This window comes from Dioscorea cayenensis, chromosome 12 (genome assembly GCF_009730915.1).
Source record: "Dioscorea cayenensis subsp. rotundata cultivar TDr96_F1 chromosome 12, TDr96_F1_v2_PseudoChromosome.rev07_lg8_w22 25.fasta, whole genome shotgun sequence".
Lineage (NCBI taxonomy): Eukaryota > Viridiplantae > Streptophyta > Magnoliopsida > Dioscoreales > Dioscoreaceae > Dioscorea > Dioscorea cayenensis.
The window spans coordinates 18,434,574-18,454,525 of record NC_052482.1 but is presented as its reverse complement, the minus strand read 5'-3'; the positions used below and the strand labels follow the sequence as shown (position 1 = coordinate 18,454,525).

The 19,952-nt window shown below is 34.2% G+C and overlaps 3 protein-coding genes across 4 annotated transcripts; 1 reads left to right on the top strand and 2 right to left on the bottom strand.

The window, feature by feature from the left end:
* Window positions 1-295: 295 nt before the first annotated feature.
* On the top strand, window positions 296-2,997 carry LOC120272992 (probable dolichyl pyrophosphate Man9GlcNAc2 alpha-1,3-glucosyltransferase). Its single transcript, XM_039279637.1, has 6 exons — window positions 296-692; window positions 763-943; window positions 1,018-1,125; window positions 1,679-1,840; window positions 2,152-2,404; window positions 2,491-2,997. The coding sequence occupies exons 1-6, from the start codon at window positions 334-336 to the stop codon at window positions 2,931-2,933; spliced, it is 1,506 nt and encodes a 501-aa protein (XP_039135571.1). The 5' UTR covers window positions 296-333; the 3' UTR covers window positions 2,934-2,997.
* A 901-nt stretch (window positions 2,998-3,898) lies between these two features.
* LOC120273660 (probable leucine-rich repeat receptor-like protein kinase At5g49770) lies at window positions 3,899-8,920 on the bottom strand. Its single transcript, XM_039280338.1, has 19 exons — window positions 8,698-8,920; window positions 8,490-8,613; window positions 8,335-8,406; window positions 8,166-8,240; window positions 8,019-8,090; window positions 7,775-7,936; window positions 7,629-7,703; window positions 7,470-7,541; window positions 7,303-7,374; window positions 7,158-7,226; window positions 7,008-7,082; window positions 6,853-6,924; window positions 6,639-6,773; window positions 6,085-6,560; window positions 5,846-5,998; window positions 5,621-5,760; window positions 5,330-5,549; window positions 4,992-5,227; window positions 3,899-4,656 (listed from the first exon to the last, which is right to left on the bottom strand). Exons 1-19 carry the CDS (start codon window positions 8,768-8,770, stop codon window positions 4,153-4,155), a joined length of 2,877 nt encoding a protein of 958 aa, XP_039136272.1. The 5' UTR covers window positions 8,771-8,920; the 3' UTR covers window positions 3,899-4,152.
* Window positions 8,921-14,311: 5,391 nt separating this feature from the next.
* Window positions 14,312-18,790, bottom strand: LOC120273020 (repressor of RNA polymerase III transcription MAF1 homolog). Of its 2 annotated transcripts, none has more exons than XM_039279656.1 (11): window positions 18,670-18,790; window positions 17,241-17,314; window positions 17,038-17,108; window positions 16,896-16,945; window positions 16,044-16,117; window positions 15,891-15,953; window positions 15,464-15,551; window positions 14,931-14,993; window positions 14,771-14,850; window positions 14,623-14,694; window positions 14,312-14,541 (listed from the first exon to the last, which is right to left on the bottom strand). In XM_039279656.1, the coding sequence occupies exons 2-11, from the start codon at window positions 17,270-17,272 to the stop codon at window positions 14,457-14,459; spliced, it is 678 nt and encodes a 225-aa protein (XP_039135590.1). In that variant the 5' UTR covers window positions 17,273-17,314; window positions 18,670-18,790; the 3' UTR covers window positions 14,312-14,456. The 2 variants fall into 2 exon arrangements, with proteins under 2 accessions (XP_039135590.1, XP_039135591.1); XM_039279657.1 differs by having other exon boundaries at window positions 17,241-17,311.
* Window positions 18,791-19,952: the final 1,162 nt, after the last annotated feature.

Genomic DNA, 19,952 nt, shown 5'->3' with positions numbered 1-19,952 from the left:
GTTTATTAACCTTTATTTTTTTTTTTCAAGAAAAAACATAGTTTAAAATGAATAAAACAAAACTTTGTCTTTGCTCTACAAAGTTTAGAAATCATAAGTTTTTTTTTAAATTCTCTGTTAATTTTATTTTATTGAATGTAAATAATTTTTTTTCATCTAAATAATTCTCTCTATGAACCAATTGGGTCAAAAATTGAATCTCAATTTTTTTTTAAAAAAAAAATTAGGGTTTTAGGTTCATTTTCCCCCAAAAAAAACCCAATCTTCAAGAACTGTGTATATATATATATATATTCCCTTAGATCGGAACTCACTGAGCTCGAAGGGACGCCAATGGCGAAGACGAAGAGGAAGAGCTTCGCGGAAGCCACCATGTCGCCGGCGACGATCGCCGTGATATCACTTTTCGCCCTTCTGATCCGCGTCCTCGTCTCCATCGGCCCTCACTCCGGCGAGGCTTCCCCTCCGAAGTATGGCGACTACGAGGCTCAGCGGCATTGGATGGAGATCACTCTGCATACTCCGACGTCGGAGTGGTACCGCAACACCAGCTCCAACGATCTCTCCTACTGGGGCCTCGACTACCCCCCGCTCTCCGCCTACCAGAGCTTTGCTCATGGCCTCATCATCAACTCCTCCCTCCCCAGCTCCCTCGCCCTCCTCTCTTCACGTGGCTTTGAGTCCCCTACTTCGTAGAAACCCTAATCTCCATCTCTTTTCTTTAATTCTCTACTTCTGGCGCTGATTTGATGCGCATTTTAGGAAGCGGATGATGCGGTGGACGGTGATTTTATCGGATTTGATGGTGTTTTTCCCTGCGGCGATTTGGTTTGTGCTTGTGCACAACCGGAGGCGAAATCAGGAAGATGGATCTGCGTGGTGGTTGCTTTCAATGATTTTGTTGAATCCTGCATTGATTTTGATCGATCATGGCCATTTTCAGGTGCTGGTTTTCTTTTTTTTCTTGGTTTTGATTGAGTTTTTTATATTGATTTCTGTGTTTTTCTTGTTGGTTAGTATAATTGTATTAGTCTTGGATTGACGCTTGGAGCTGTGGCGGCGGTGATCTCGGACAAGGATGTTATTGGTGCTATAATGTTTACCCTTGCTATTAATCATAAACAGGTTCTCTCTTTTTTACTTTCTTGTTTATTTGCAACTTTAAATATGACAATGCTGCTTGATTATGCTTGTAATTTTTTTTTACTGCTACTATTAGTGTCTCATCTAGTTGTAGCTGTTAGTTTTCATCTCTCATTGCACTCTCGGTACACTACATCTGCATAAACAAACACTTCACAATGTCTGTTGAATGGAGTCAATCAAGGTGATGTTAAAAAGGATTAAAACGGATGAGGTTGTTTTGTTGAGGCAGCAAAATGAACAAAGACCTGTAGTGTAGAGTAATTGTTAAATTGTTTTTAAAAAGTTTCAATTTTTTTCTTTATTTGTATTTGTGTTTGGTATATTAATTGTATTTATTTGGGAATCAAACAATCCTGTTCTCTGTGAAAAATGGTAAATAAGTTCTGAAAAGCGGAATAAATTAAGACATTGATGATTGTCTTCGGTAGGTGGGTTAAAATCCAATAGATGTATTTCATGTGCTAACATGAGAGAAAGGGCATGCTAATGTAGGATTATATTTCTTTTGACACCTTATGCTTTTGTTTTGCAGATGAGTATGTATTTTGCACCGGCATTTTTCAGTTATCTTCTTGGAAAATGCTTAAGGTGCCGGAATCCCATTCTTGAAGTTATGAAACTTGGCTTTGTAGTCCTTGCTACATTTGCACTGGTCTGGTGGCCTTATCTTTATTCATTGGAAGCAATACTGGCGGTATGATGTGCTTTTGTTTTCTCATATGATATGGCATATATTTATGGATTTTGCCCGCCACTTGTTTTGATCAGTGGCTATGATGTGAATTTATGACCTAAAGAGAAGATGCAGCACATGACCTGAATATTATATCATATTGAACTTGTGATTCAGCAATGATGTATTTCTGCAGCGTTTAGCTAGACATTGAACTGAGAACTGATTGTTTATTATTTTAATCCTCTGTTTCCTGATTTTTGCTTTTTTTTTTTTTTGTACATTTGTGTTGGTTGTGAAATCTGAATCATGATGCATAACCAACATGACAGGTACTTGCTCGATTGGCTCCGTTTGAGAGGGGAATATATGAGGATTACGTTGCCAACTTTTGGTGCAGCACTTCAGTGATTATAAAGTGGAAGAGGCTCTTTGCAATACAACCATTAAAGATTCTTAGTTTCATGCTCACTGTTTCATCCTTTATTCCCTCATTAATTCATCAAATCAAGTCTCCAAGTGATCGTGGATTCCTTTATGCTATGCTGAACAGCTCATTTTCATTTTACCTCTTCTCTTACCAAGGTATGTTCTTGCTCTCTTATTTCAATAGCGCATTCATAGAAGTCTTTTAAAACTTGATATTGTTTTACATTTGGTAACAATGACAGTACACGAGAAATCGATTTTGCTGCCGCTTTTACCTGCAAGCCTTCTTGCACAACAAGAGCCTTTGTTTTTCGGGTGGTTGATGTACTATGCCTTGCTTTCAATGTATCCTCTACTTTGCCGAGATAAGTTGATCTTACAGTACATAGCTACTCTTGCTCTCTTTTACTTGATTTATTGCTCACCCGATAGAAGAAATGCGACAAAAGGATACAAACTTTCTCTCCCAATGAAGACACTAATGGCCTTGTTGTTGTTGTCATCATTTGTCCTTCATTTGATTTACTTGATCATGAAACCTCCAGAGAAGTATCCTTTTCTTTTTGAGGCCTTGATGATGTTTCTTTGCTTTTCTCAGTTTGTAATGTTGACATTGTATACCAACATTAAACAGTGGATGCTATCAGATTACTCACCACAGACAATGTCAAAGAAGAATCTTTGATGTGGTTATTGTTTTTTCACTCTTTATTCTTACCATTTATGAGTGGAGCAACATTTTGTAGTAACATTTGGAGCCAATTTTTTCTTCTGAAAAAAAGAATTTGCTTTGCCATGTATATGTATATATATATATATATATATTTCTCTTTGTTTAGGTTAGTCTCAATTGTTGTTGTTGTTGTTGTTTGGGTTACTTTGGAGATGATGCTTTCTTGATCTAAAAAAAGGTCTTTAACAATGGGAAAAAAAGGGATGAAATGTCAATACTTTTATCATACAAATTGATACGTAAATTGTTGGTTTGTCACTGTTTAGGGGTGTGATCGATCGAGTTCAAGCCGAGCAACAAGCTACTCGAGCTTGAGCTCAATTGAAAACTTGTTGCTCGATATTCGACTCGAACTCAATCAAGTTTTGTTTCTGAACTCGAGCTCAACTCGATCAAGTTTTGTTTCTGTAACTTGAGCTCGACTCGATACATAAATCGAGCTCGCTCGATAAACCGCTAATAATAAACTCGGTTTAATTAGAGATATTTTTATACTTGACTCGAGCTCGAATTCGAATTCAATTATATATATAATAAACTAATATATAATATATATACACACAAATACAAGTACTCGATTAAGCTCGCGAGCACTCGAGTCAAGTATTAAGATGCTTGAAGTCGGCTCGCTTGACTACTCGAGCTCGATTTGAACATAAGCGAGTCGAGTTCGAGCTTTTTCTGAATCGAACCCAAGTAGCTTGCGAGGAGTAGTGTATCACCTCTATCTCTGATTTTGTGCTTATAATCATAGCCTAATAAAAAATTAAAATTTTATATTTCATATTATAGTTTGAGTGATCATTGCAAATTTTACCTTCAATCCAACTATTAATTCTTATAGTAATACCTTTTATGATCATATAATTGTTACCAAAACCAAATACATAAAAAGGGCGAAAAAAAGTGTATCCCTGTTATTTTAATGCATATATGATATGCATGACATTCACATAGCACAACATCCAGACAGTATTCTTCCCTGCTAACTAAATTACATACACTAACAATGCCTATTTTTTAATTATTCAAGAACAAAAGCAGAAGAAGCTATTCATCTTATGAATTACAGACATTACAAGGATCACTTCAGTTTTCTCATGAACCTTCAATCTATATATATATATATATATATTGCAAACAAAAAAGTCAGACAGAAAAAATTCTACACCTACTTCGGTTCGACTTTTGTAGATAAAGTGTATCCACCACTGTAATCAAATGCATCACTGCTAACTTCCTTTTTTGGCAGTGGATCAATATAAGGATGCCGAGGATTTCCCTTCGAGTTAAAGTCGGTTGCCGATGAAGATGCCGATGTTGAAGTAGTGTTCAGTCCATCAGTATGCAGAATTAATTCGATTTCTTTCACAATTTCATTCATTGTTGGACGGTCTGCTGCTAATTCTTCTACACAGTTTAAGGCCAACTCCACATACTTCCCGAAACCAATGAGGGGTGTTGTGTTCCGTATTGTTGGATCGATCATGTCTTTAAGACCGAGGAATTCCTCGTCTCGTTTATCCAATGCGGTCTTCACTTCGCGTACAATGTACTTGCCTCTCTCTATTGGTGGTCTCGCGGTAATCATTTCTAGCATTACCACTCCGAAACTATAGACATCGCTCTTCTCTGTCAGTTGCTGTGACATGTAGTATTCCGGATCCAAGTACCCCTGAAACCGTAGGAATATTATGAATATATAGTTCGAGTTCTTAATTTTATCAACTTAAATTTTTTAGTTGAATCAAGCTCATATAATATGTTTGATTTGCATCTGATCAATGCCTTAGAATTTGATATTTTAACAATGTATAGAAAAGCTAGTGATCCTAATATTCATTAGACTTTTTCAGAATACCTAATAACCCCATATCGGTTTGTTTAACAAATATGAATATGAATAAGTATGGGTTTCTCATCCTATCAGCTTAAGCTTTTGCTTTGAATCGAGTTTAGATAATATGTTCGGTTTATATATATCAAAAAGTTGGTGAAGCAAATACTCACCAGAGTTCCTTTGACCTGAGTAGAAACATGACCTTTTTCACTGTCTGATACTAACTTTGAAAGACCAAAATCTGCAACTTTAGCTGTTAAATTTTCATCCAGAAGAATATTAGTAGACTTGACATCTCTATGAATGATTGGTGGATTAGCGAGCTCGTGAAGATAAGCTAATCCTCTTGCTGATCCTAGAGCAATCCTTAATCTTCTCTTCCAATCTAGTTGTATGCCACTCTTTCCTGCAATCAATAGTATCAAATTAGTTTATTCAGTTTGATACAAACTTTGTCTATGTGGAAGACATGAACATGCAAATGTATCGGACTTTAAACGATACAAACCAGACAAGCTCTCTCTTAGTGTTCCATTGGGGATGAATTCATACACCAGCATTTGTTCGCCTTGTTCAAAGCAAAATCCGATTAAACTGACTAAGTTTTTGTGATGAACTCGGGAAAGTAATTCGATCTCAGTCTTGAACTCAAGGCCACCCTGCATTGATCCTCTCTGTGCTCTTTTGATGGCCGCTAGTTGTCCATTGGAAAGCATTCCTCTGTAGACCTGAAGACAATGATAGATTCGGAGTGTTGTTTATAGGATAAATGTCAGCTTACTTACTGATAATGTCTTACCTTTCCATAGCCTCCAGATCCAATCTCATTCATTTCGGAGAAATTGCTTGTGCTTTTCTTGAGTTCATCATAAGAAAACCATCTTGCTCCTTTCAGTTGTGGTGCGCCGCCACTGTCTGAACCCCTTGGAGCCCAAGATGCTAAAAACATAAAGAAGAACATGGTTAGAAGTTTGAAGTCTTTGTTTGCACTTTTAAGCTATGTATTGATTAATGGAAACATTACCGAAAGGTTTGCTTAGTTCTATTGCTCTTTGGGCGCGTTTCTTTTGCTTGAAAGCATAGATTCCAACAGCCATGAGTCCGATTACCAGCACAGCAGAGCCAACTGCAATGCCAATAATTAGAGCTGTACTTGTCGAGGATTTTACATGATCAGCTGCAATGATAATGTTTCAATAAGTCTCCTGTTGAAAGAAACTCATATATGACTTGTTTTTTGTCAAGAAAATAATGTATATCTACCGGGAAAAGGATATGGAGTTCCAATGAAATAATACGGTCCAAACATTTTCGGTGGCTTGTATGTTTGGTTGCTTAAATCAAACCCGATCCTCAGAATCTCTGACCGGTTGAAGTATATGTCTTCAGACGGAAAGAGTTTCAGCTGCAACTGCATATAATTGTCACTGTTGATGAATGGATTTTGAAGGAACACTGAACCAGGAGGAAGATTGAGCTTGGTCCATAGACTCATCTCTAACGATTCGAACAATGTACTATTCGTCACGTCTCGAAAGAATGGTGCTCTGAAAACCATCACTCCTTCATAAGGATAGGCACAACTGCAACTCAGAGGGCTGAGACTCTGATTGGGAGGACATGATTTGGGCCCACATTGTGTGAGACTGGTGGAATACTGTGCCGATAACTGCATTGGCTGCAGACGACAATAGATAGAATTTGCGAGCCGAGCATCACACACAGGATTTCCAACAAGTCTGCAGAAACCAAGTAATTGAGAGCATTGATGAACTTAAGTTGTGGTGTTTGAATGGTACAAGGAATTGTTTTCTCACATTAAAGTGCTGTTGTAGTTCGAAGTCAGCGTGACCGACGTGAGGAGATTATTCTGAAAATTCACAGTTTGTAGTTGCTGACTTATACTGTCACCCATGTCAAGTGTACCGTTGAATTTATTGTTATCTAAAAGCCTGCAGATTGGAACAAGAAGATAATTTTTTTTTTCATTCTTTAAAGCCAGTTTTCTTCTACTGTGAAGTGAATACTCACACATCTTGCAGTTGTGGAATGCTGAAAAGTTTCTGCGGAACTTGTCCTTGAAGTCCTCCATGTTCGATCACTCTGATGATCAGGAATAAGTTAGTCTGCTTGAACAGCATCCGATAAACAATGCATAATTCGAAACTGTTAGTCGGAAAACTCACAAAGCAGTAAGTGATGGTAATTTTGTGAACCAGGCTGGAGCTTCTGAAGAGTCAAATGTGTTGTTACTCAAATCCCTGTGGATCATTATGTAGACGATTAGAAACTGAAAAGTCGAGGGATGTGCCGAAATAGCTTAGATGAGTTCTCACACATAGTTGAGAGAAGTCAACCCAGTGAGATCGGGCATTGGTCCGGTCAGTTGATTATTCGCTAAATTACTGAAACAAATGAACAAATGCATGAGTATCAGCAAACTCTATTTACCGACACGATGATACTATACATTTCACTTACAGCTCATTGACTTTTGTAAGGTTGTTGAGATTGGTAGGAACTGGACCTTTCAGAGAATTCTTATCAAGACGGCTATTACAATGACATTTGACAGAATCATTGATCAGTCATATATAAAACCAAATACATCAAAAAGAAATTTTCTGATTTTGAGTTAAGACACTCACAGAACCTCGAGTGATTGCACGTATCCTATCGATTGAGGAATGTTTCCGGTGAAGTTGTTTCCATCTAGAAGTCTGATCATAAAGAGAATAAAATTGTTTGATGATTTGTTCAGGAAGAAGCTACCATTTCTGATTATTATCATTTGAATAACAACTTACAGATGTATCAATGACATCTCTGAGCTGAAAAGATTGTCCGGGATGGTGCCAGATAACTGGTTTTTATTGAAGTGACTATTCGAAAAAGATTCGTATCAGTGAATCCATCAACAAAACAAAACAAACTTCATCCCTGAAAATCTTACAAGTGTTTTGTCTTGAGAAGCAAGTCCAAACCAGGGGCCTTGTTCCTCGAGATGGGAAGTGGTCCAGTCAACTGATTCTCCGCAATGTCAAGCCAGTAGAGATTAGCAAGCCGGCCTAACGATGCAGGCAACCTTCCCGTAAACTTATTCGAGTTCAGAGCCCTGTGAAGAACAAACAATTTCCGAATTTCTGCTACATCTCTGATGCCTTAAATTAAGAACACAAGAATTAATTGTTTCTTACAAGAAAGAGAGCTGTTCTAGATTGCCCAATTCATCAGGAATGTTACCAATGAAACTGCAACCAGCCAAGATCCTGCAACATAAACCGAAATCATCATCGTTAATCCCCATTGATCCATTTCAAGAAACAAAGCATGAAGAATCATACAATGTTGTAAGTTTGGTTAGACTTCCGATATTCGGTGTAAGTGGACCTCCAAGTTGAGTATTTGAAGACAAATCCCTGCAAACTCCATTGTTAATCTCCTCCAAACTCCACAACAAACAGCAAGCACAACAACAACAACAACAACAACAACAACAAAAACAAGTCTTACAGTGATTTCAGTTCTGTGAGCTGACCTACATCACCACTAAGAGTACCTTTGAGGCCCAAACTCGATAATTTCCTGAAGATCAGAAGAGTTCTTAAGCAAAGAAGATCAAGGCACTTGCTTGGCAGTTTCAATTGAATCAAAGTAGGAAATCTTACACCACAGTAACTCTAGAGTCCTCACAAGAAATCCCTTCCCATGGTGTGCCACAAGGATCATCACTTCTTCCCCAACTTGGTGGTGTGTTTGCCCACTCATTCATTAGAGATCTCAGTGCTGCATCTGCAAGTCCATGAAAATCATTCAAGCAAGAATCTCAAACTCCATAAAGTTAAAAACAAAGACAAGAAAGAAAGGAAAAGGTACCATCTTGAGGGTCTGTGTTTGTGAAAACAAGAGAAGCCATGGAGAAGAGCAAAAGCAGAGGAAGCAAAGCCATGAGAGAGGAGCACAAGAGAGTTTCCCTCTGAAGAAGAAGAGCTTAATTTAGAAGCTGTTAAGTTAGTTGGAATAGCAAGAAACCAACAAACACAGCATGATGGAAATCCATCATGAAATCTTGCAAACTCACTACAGACTCACAAAGGAAAGCAAAGGAAAGCTTATGACTTACCTTTGAAGACAATCAATACTTCATCATTCTTATGATGACAAACTTCTTGTTTTCTCCATTTTTTTTTTTTTTAATTTTTTTGGTTTCTGTTGAAGGAAAACAAGTAGTCAAAGAATGAAAAATGGTGGTAGTGTTTATCTGTATATGGCAGCAAGCACTAAGTTTGTGGCAGTTGACAGTATGTCAATGTAGGTGGGAAAAGTTATGTGTTTCAAATTATGAGATTGAGAACTTCCTTCTTGGATTTTTTTTTCTTTTCTTTTTTTTTTGTGCATAAATTTATTTAATTTTAAAGTCAAGAGAAGAAAGTATTGAGGGTCTGGTAGCCCAAAATTATGATATAATCGGATACAATATGTCATAATTTAATATTTTATGAGAATTATGGTTGTTTGGGTACTTAATTTTAAGTAAAAAAATTATGACATAATACAGGTGTTATGGCATAAAAAATATATATATATTCCACTCATAGTGGAATATTTTTTTATTGAAAAGTGTGTGGCGGTTTGGCCACCGTCTGGCCGGCCTCCGACGACCTGCCGACGGTTCGGTTGCCGTCCAGCTATCGGCCACCGATCCACCGGTGATCCGGCCAGCCTCCGTCAACCGGCTGCCACCGGATCGTTGGTCCTGTCTTCAGCAACCGGTAATAATTTTTTATTTTGTTAACCAAACACTTAATATTCTGTAAGAATAAAATATGTTACAATTTCTGTAATAATCACTTGTACTTAGTACATAATAATATTATCTCATATTCTTTTATTTTGTAACCAAATATAGCTGATATTCTTACCAAATTTTTTAGAATGAGCTATGGACAAGATGCACGATTCAAATTTTCGACCTTTAAATAAAGAAAAGAAATAAAATACCAACTATCCTGTTGTAGAAATAATATATTTAAGCAAGTATGTGCATCAGCTTTAATATCATGTTAGATAAATTTAATTCATATAATATATATATATATTGTATTATTTAGAAACTCAAGTTTAGAGTTTATAAGCTCAACACTGCAAAAGTAACAAATCAGGCTTTGTTAAAATCAACTTGTGATGTTCAACATCAATCAATTAAAATCCTGATATAAAAGTGTGATCAACTCAGAAATCTCATGAACTTAAAAGTAAAAAGAAAGCAAAGAAATATCAAGATAATAATTTAACATCACAATGCAACCATGATCATCAAGTGGGTATATATATGTACAGCATCTGAAAAATTAAAAAGAAGTGTTAATGACTGTGGGGTCAAGTGTCACTATTAGGTCCATAAAATCTTGATAAGCACTCAATAAATTTTTCAACTAACTCTTGCCACATTTTTAGATATTTGGGTCCAAATTCAATTTTGGTGGTTTTATAAACTAGAGTGTTTTTAATGTTAGCACCCTTTGCAATCTGCCATTGCTTTCTTAGTTAACAAACTTTGAATCTTTGTAGCTTTTAATTTTAATAATAATAATAATAATAATCTATATATACTATTATGTAGATGTATAATCTACTCCGAAAGCGTTTTAAAGAACAATTTTAATTTTTTTAATAATATTTAAGTTTTTATTTATATTACTTATAATATTAGTAATTGAAAACATTAATTATACCTAATTATTTACATAATAAATGTCTATGAACTTTTAAAATCCAAGGTATAAAATAGTTTTTATGATATGAGTTGTTTAATTATATTATTTTATATATGATATTGACTCAAAACTCCTCAAAAATTTTCAAAAACTCTGATGTGAAGCCGGAGAAAATACCTAATAATAATAATAAAAAAACAATGGGAGTGTATTAAAAGGGAGGATTAATCAAAGTAGTGTAGTGACTAATATTGATGGGGTTTTTCTATTTATTATGGGTGGCCATTGTTGTATGCTGTGAGTTGGAGACATATGGCATTAATTCTCTAGCATTTATAAAGACCTCATTATGGTGTTTCTTTTGTTTTTATTTGAAATCAAGTTAATTATGATGATCATGGTTGATCACAATGATGATTTGACAAAGTGACAACAATGTTTAGTTGTTTCTGATCTTCTTCTTTCTAAATTAAATCCTTGACTTGATGGCTTTGATGCAATATTAAATAATTTTTATTCAATCAACAAAATTAAATTAACCAAGAAAGAATCAATGGATGTTAACAAAAAAAACACGATGTTGAAAGTATAATGTATTCAAATTTATCCAACAAGCGCCCTAAAATAGACAGGCAACTATAAAGGTGAGTCAATTATAGTAGTTTAATGACCTAGAAATTTATATGTCGGGCATGCTAACTCAGGGGGCAATGTCAATTTGTCACATGCGTCCAAAATGATATATCATGGACTATAATCTCGCGATAATAATTTTTTTTTATAGGTAAAGAATACAACTTTTCTCACAAAAGACCCAATAATCAATAAATAAATAGTACTTATTTGTATATTACTGCACATTCACCCTAATAAATAAGAAAGACTGCTTAGATGTCCATATTATTGTATCCTAAAAAAACAGTTGAATTTAATTAATAAAAACATCTTCCCAATTTTTCTCAAAATATATATTTTTTTTAGATTACATCATGATATCTAAATAATTGATTTAAATAATTGATTTATGATGAAGTACTTCATCAAAAATTATAATTTTGGAAAAAAAAATTAAAATTTCCTGCATAAAATAGAAAAAGTCTCATTTCATGCGAATAATTATCTGGGTATACCTACATCATTATATTTTTCCCCCCATTTCTACTTTTGAAAACATATATTTGAAACTTTTTTTACAATAATATAAAAACAAGGGAAAATTACTTTTAGCCCCTGAAAATTTCAAAACTTCTCAGATAGCTCCTTTGACATTTAAATTTTCCAGATAACCCCTTTTTTTCAGTACACTTCATTTACCGTCAATGTAGCTCACTCTGTTAGTTTATTCTATCTTACAACATTTACTTCTCGCTTAATAATTATAATTTGTGTTTAACATTGCGTGTTTACTTGTACCAGCATAAGTTTTCACTTAACATGCTACCTTTCCGCTTAATATTTGTTTTTTATTTAATATTTGACCTTCCCGTTTAATTATGTGTTTCCACTTAAAAAAAATAATGGTCATTCCTATCAACATCAGCTACTTTTATATCAGAGGTATTGAAAGTAAAATGTTAGAAAAGGAAAGATCCTTTTGGGAATACCCAAATTTGGGAGGACCAAGTGTGCATAAAAAATTTACCAATATCTTTTTTTTTTTACAAAGCAACCAGCGCCATTAATAAAATAGACAGGCATGTGAGTGCACCAGTTACAGTGGCTTAATAATTCATCTGGATAAATCCCCTCTAGCATGCAACTCTGGAGGAAAAACAATATTGTTCCTCCCACAAGGGACCCACACCATGACCAATAAATATTACTTGACCCTATTGTATAGTGTGTGAACAGTAATTAAATACTACCAGAGCAAAATTTTGATCCCTTGCTCCTCTGCACACTTTGTGATGAGTTACCATTGAACTAACAAGTATCTCATCTTGCATATACAAATGTCCGCGCATGGGGAAAGTATGAGAGAGAAAGTGAGAGATACAGAGAGAAACTGGTAGGTGAATAGTAACAAAATAATGTAAAATGAGTTGTACAGGGTTTGGGATGGGATGCTTGAGTGTGTTTGGGTTTTTAAAAAATTTTCTGTAGGTCTAATATAAAGCGGATTGAATGGTTGTGATTAACTTAATTATTATTACAATCAGTATCTGACAATTCATATTAAAATATTGTGTATCTCACTTTTCACTGAAATATTATTTATAAATATATAGTGATATTGTGCATGGTTGTGTACATCCATAATGATACTATTCATGTGATGAATACCATTGGATTCAAATTTCATGTGATGAATAATACCATTAGATTCAGATCCAACTGGAAAATCTACAAACGTGTATGTACTGCATTATATTAATTTATCATATAATTATATCTTAACATAAAAAATAATTAAAAAAAAAACATCATTTCTTGTAACCTCATTATAACATTGAAATAACTCACATATCCCTACCAAATGCTTCTGTGAAATCTAAAATTCCTTCAAGTCATCCACAAACTTTTATAAATTACTCCAAAACACAACCCCCACCACCACAACAAGAAGAAAGCATCCATGAGGTCATAACTTTGAAGTCAAGAATAATCAAACCATAAAGAACAAAAAAGGTACTCATCACTTAAAAGTAATTCACCACAAATCTTGTTTTTATTTATTTATATAATCTTTATTAGAGATTGATACATGCATGCTTATTGTTAAATGAAAAATTAATTATAAAAAAGAGCACAATCAAATATATATATATATATATAAGTTGGATGGATGGAAGGGTGGCCGGCGACCACGCGGTGGTCGGAGAAACCGAGGTGGGTTCGCCGGTGCTGCGCCGGCATTAATTATTTTAAAGATTTATTTATTTATTTATTTATTATCTTTTACACATGGCCCCCTTCAAAAGTCTAAAATTCTATATTCCTCAGACCAAGTCAAATATTAATTAGAAAATAAAAAATAAAAAAAATACTTATAAATGAGAATTGGTAAAATACTTATAAAACACTTCATTTCAAGTAATCCCAATACTTAAAAAATAAAAATAAAAATAGATAATGACAACCAAGGACCAAAAGGACTCAATGACAGGCAAGGACCAAAAGGACTCAATGACAGGCATAACACGGCTGTGTAGTGTAGTGAAGTGAAGTGAACGGCTAAGTAGCATTAAATCAAGCATTAAATTTAAGCTTATGTAAATGTTGATGGTGACCCTGAATCATGTAATATCATCAATTTTGTTGATCACCTTTGAATATTTCATTCAAAATTCTTAATCTGCAGAAAAGAGGTAATGTTATGAATTAATGTAATTTATTGATGGGCATTAATGTACTATCAATACTTTTCATATTTGCTCATAAATACAATTCATAGCGCACAAAGAAAGGCTTTGTAATCTTATAAACAAGAACTTTGCAATTCCTCTCTTCTCCCTAATTTCTAAAATGTGTTTATTTTTATTTTTATTTTTATTTTTTATAACACTGCTCAAATATATAGTTAAAACCACAACTTTGAGTAAAAAATAAAATACCAGCCCTCCTAGAATAACATTGAATACCATAAAAACAACATTTTATTGCACAATAAAAAATAACGAAATAAATTGAAAAATGATGTTTAATAAATAGATGATAATATTCCAAAAAGTTCTCCACTAAAAAGTCTTGGAAAATTTTCAATTTGAGACCATCATTTCATTGCACCAACCAACAGTGTATCATGAATATGACAGATCATCACACACAACCAATGAAAACCACTTCACTTAAATTGCTACTGAAAATGCACAAAGAGTTATGATCCTGTTGATTAGAAGCTAAACCATCAACAACTTTGTACACAAGAGTTTGTTGTGTTTCCTACCTATCAAAGTATGATTACATCAGTTGAACTCTTCACATATCCATGTCAATGAATATGTCATCCTCATCATTGTGACTAGCCACTTCATCGCCAAGGAAGTCGTCGGTCACCACATTGCTGTCCAATAGACGGACTCTCCCGGTCATGTAACCGAATTTGAATTCACATATGCCCAAGTGAGGGAAAAAAAAAGTGTACCTGACACAACTGCATCGGAAGCTGACCATACGTTTCAGTTTCCTGTTGTAGAAGAAGAAATTGGAAGACCAGCTGCAGGACAATTTATCGACAGACTTTAGAAGATTACCCAGAAGACTTGAAAGTTTCGGGTGATGTTTCGTCTTACATTGCTCCCTTCTCAAAGTATGGGTCTTCTTCAGAATCTGGATTGTAGCTGTAGATTTCACATTCTCCTAGTTTAACGACCTGCAAAATGGAAGCAGATATGGATTGGTACTGGCCATTAGTTCAACTTTTGCTGCAAAAGTTGAGCAGAATATATTTACCTCATCAATGGCCTTCGACATAGTTTCAAGAAGGAAAGCTCCGCTGTTGGCTAAAGCCCATTCCTGTTATCCCAAAAGTGCTCACAGTTGTATAAACAAAGTTCATTTTTGTCTCACAGACAACCATACAATAAAGAAAGATACACCGTACAATGACGGTCATAAAATATTGGCCAGATGAGAGCAGCATACTTTTTATAGTATTCCCTTCAAGGTTAAGGGCAGAGTTATAAATTACTGGTCTCAAAAAGATAAGACAAAAAGACAGTTCAGAAATTATCATGGTTCCTAATTCTTCAACACATTTGCTCTAGCTTTCTCTTTGAATGATAACAACGTAGAAACTCCAATGTTTATATGGTATTTTCTTCATTTTCCTTTTTTCACAGGAAGTTGTTAAAATGAATGTTTATATTGTACCATGGAGCTATTTTTTAAATTTTACCAAAGAATGTAAATATGCACAGTAACATCATCAAAAAATTATTAACAGGTGAGTAAAACACTTCAACCTAAAAAATATATATATATACCTGAGATGCTTCAAACATGTAGTCGTCAACAATCTGCTTGAAGGAATCCCACTCTTCCTCTTTGAAAAACAGATGAGCACGCACTGCACTGTTATGTGGATAATGTCGACAAATAAAAGTCATATAATAGAAGGATATCTCACTCATCCTGATAGCTCACTGGAGTAGCAATCGATCACAGGACTACTCCAAAAATATCTAAAGGGATATAACATGAATACACAGGGAAATGGAGAGACTTGAACTCTCAGCTCAAAGAGCAACGGTTAAACCGTCTGTCAAACCATTTGACAACACTCCCGATAACTGGTTACAGAGGATAAATAGCGGGTTGCCACGTCGCCAGAAAAGCTGACATTGACATTACCCAAGATCCTTCTCTCCAGCCATACGCAGAAGATAACAAAAACATAAAATACAATAATACCTGAAGTCGTAATCCGGATACATGTGGCTGAGTGTCAAAACCAAATAGATCAATGTTTTCCGGCTGGAATAAACAGGAGGAGCATAGGCAGATTAGTCCTGTAAAAATACAAGGAATATTAAAATATTGACAGTTGCAAAGACATTTGGCCACCTTGATCTACAAGACAAGTACTCCACAGGCGATGCTGAGTTGCTCTCTGCAGATTGCCCAAGGTAATCAAGCATCTGCACAAAATAAGACAGCATAAAAAATATCAGATAGTCCAATCTTTGTTCAGAATCCTAATAAGAATGAAAGCTGATTTGACTAAAATTTTAAATAAATAACAGGATTAGATCTGTGACCTCCCAAACATTCATCAACAAAATTAGCATGCAAGACAACATATTTACCCATCAAGACGTACACTTAAAATGAACACAGCCAACATACTGTATTTTCATGAGCACATAGTTGGTGTCTATAAGAAATTGTAATTATTATCTTTGTTCGAAGCACGTATTAGGGGAAAAAACAACAGAGCAAGCAAAAAGACCCAAGACTTTTTCTTCATGTAACATGTTATCCCAAGAATGCTAAAACAAGAAAGATCATACTAATGCCTACTCAATTTTGTTTCGCTTTGTTTTCAAATTTGATCTGAGCAAGTGGAAGGGAAATCCATGGATACCACATCCAACAGATAAAAGTATTGCAATTTCTCCCAAATAAAATAGAAAATAATTAAATTGAACACAAATGATTTTAAAAAAATGATGGTAAAATCAAATTAGAAGGAAGATAAAGCAGCTCCATCCCATCTTGATTAAAAAAAAAAAAAGACAAGCTACCATGAAGACAAGCGAAAACTTAAAATAGATTCCAACCTAATAACTCATAAAACAACTTTGACTTTACGAAACAAGAATTATTTTATATATCTAGAATCCAGTTCTTATATGTATGCTGCCTAAAATTGCATAGAAGAAATATACTCATAAGAACCAAAATATTTTCACATACCTCTTGTTCTAAGCTAAGAGACAATTTTCGATCAGTCCCAGTATGTTTACCTGCAATGCAAAATAGGGCAGACCATAACAATGCATTCTACTTTATGAAAGAAAAATAAGCAAGAAAGCCGTTAGCCATTCAACAAACTTACATGAGTATGCTTCCAAGCACCCTTTGATAGTGCTTTCTCCAAGATTCAGATTACTGAGGAAAAGATTTATACTGGGAAAAAAACCATGTGGTTTGCACCGGAACAATCATCATGACACATTTAAAGGAAAATATATCATATAGGACAACAGATGGTGAGGATTCAAATCCTGAACCAGCTCAGATCAAAGGCAAATTTCACACCTGTCTAGAGAACTGTATTCCAAGAACTTCATACTCTGAATACTTGAAATGCATACACTCTCTCAGATATGCCGCTGGTACACCAACACGAACATGTTAAACAAAAAGGTTATTATTTTATCTATAAAATACAAAAGATACAGAAGTATCATATCCTAAACATGCCCAACATTTTATCTGATAGAGCTACTGAAGAAGCTATCTTGGATGTTCAGTAACAATATTGGTTTCAGTTTCACCTGGGGACTGCACATACAACTTCAAACTAGGAAGAAAACCTTTAAGTAATAATTATCAATCAGTTAATATGTCCGCTCTTGCCAACATAATCAAAAAGCACAAATAATAAACAGACCGACATAAACCTTAAAAAGTAGATCATTCAGAAAATCATGAAAATCAATAAAAAAGAATAATCCCCAGACTGATCGGAAGAACTCTATAAATAAATTGATATCTTCCCTAAACTAAAGCTTACTAAATTGTATTTTGAATGTTCCTGTAGATTGCAGTAACCCAAAAAATAGAGAAATTGTTGAATTATCTCATTCACAGGTTACATCAGGAAAGGGATTCTGGTAAAATGAACTCATTCACAGCTTGACCTTTCTTAGCTAAAATACACGTACACCCTTGCGTGCAGCACAGTATGAGCAATGTTCTGCTACAGATAAACTAAATATCTAAATTAATTCTTATCTTTATCTTCATACATCCTCATCTTTTTATCACCTTCATTGTTAGAGTAACTAATAATCTCAGTTAATTTGCAAAAAATAGACATGAACACGTAATTTTAAGTTTCTCATTCTATCATATTATAATATATTTGGCTTGCATCTCACATGGTATATTATCAAAGCTTAATTTGCATCTAATATTAATATTATCCAAGATTAGGGTGTTTATGCTTGCTTTGTTTTGTTTTCATTTTTTTATTTTATTTTCCTTCCTTTATCTTTTGTCAGATTTTACTATTTCATTTTGCATTGACAATAATTTTAAAGGAAAAACCACGTCAAAAACAATCGAAAAAATCCCTAAATTAAACCAGATCAACCACACAGGCCCTTGAATTTCCCATCATCTCTTTTAAGCATCAAATTCTACCGTTCAAGAGTTTACAAGACAATCATCACAAATGAAAACAAAAGAAATGGAAAACCCTAGCAATTTATTATCATTAATCGAGGTTTCCACATCACGAATTCCACCAATGGCGTGCAATGACACTTCAAAAAAAAATCCACAAACTGACATGAAAATTATCAAATATAAACAATCAAACACCAAAGAAAATCACCAATTCAACGCAATTAAACGAAAAAAACCACAGATCCAAGGGATACACAGCAAGGGATAACAATTGGATCCCGTTGATCGCAAACCCATTGAAAGATCAAATCAATAAACAGAATTGAGGGATTACCTCAATCGATCCTCCAACAATGGCTATTGGAGAGCAGGGAAAAGGGGAAATCGATGAATTGATTAGGGTTTGGTGGAGGGACTCGCGATTTGGGGGAAAATTTTCGAAATGGGCGAGAAGTTGTTCGAAACCAGACGTTTCGATGTTGAAATGATGAGTTAAGATACACGTGTTTGACTCGGGACCAGACACGTGGCATGTTTTGGCGGGTTTTGTAGTACATCTGATGGCTTTTTATGCAAAACCCCTTCTGAATGTTTTAAATTATTTGAATATCTTGATTTTGAAAATTTAAATAAAAATTAAAAAAAAAAAAAACATTTGGATTAATTAATTTTTATCTTTATTTCTCTCATTTCTCTCAATTTTCCCCCTTTGCGTTGAAAATAAAAAAAAAATATTAATGTTACAAGAACAAATATTTATGAGGTGTATATTGAAAAAAAATATATTAAAGATATAAAAAAATTTATGTTATTCTTAAGAGTTCCTTTTCCATGTTAATCCATGGTTTTATATGATAAAAGTGCTTCAATTAATTGATAAACTAATGAATATGATGATAAGTATAAGAGTAGAGGAAAAAAAGGGGTTCAAGCAACTAGTGAAGTAACCAAAAGATCCTTAAATACTTTTAATATTCATAATATATTATTTGCCTTTGTTAATCCATAATAAGAATTGCTTTAATTGATTGTGTTTTTATTCTTTGATAATATTTTTTTAATTACTCTTGATTTTCTTTTCGTTATCCTAAAAAGTAATGATCCCAAGAATACAAGAATCCGCGCAAAATAACATTTAAATAATTAGACTAATTAAAAAAAATCCTATATTCAATTTTTATTTTCAAAAAGAGATGTAACACATTTGAATCGTATTGTCAAAGAATTAATAACGTGACGGTATCAATCTTACTATAAAAAGTGTTAATATATGAATTTAATAACTCCATATTCAAATCTTATCAGACATAGTAATTATAACATGTCCCTAATATAGTGTGGATTTACAGCTCAAATTTTATATCATTGTGTCACATATTCGGACCTCTTATCAACATCACGTGTGGCACTTAATTAGTCCTCCAAGATCAAGTCAATTTTTCTTATTTGCCTTGACTCTCTTGCCTTAACCAAGTGACTTTTATTGTTGTACCCAGTCCAAATTTGGACCTAGGATTTTCTCTTATTTTTGTGAATGCATTAGGGTAAAATGGTCATTTTGCATTAATAGATTTTTACTGGATTGCACAGTTGATTATGTGCGAAAATTCTGCCATA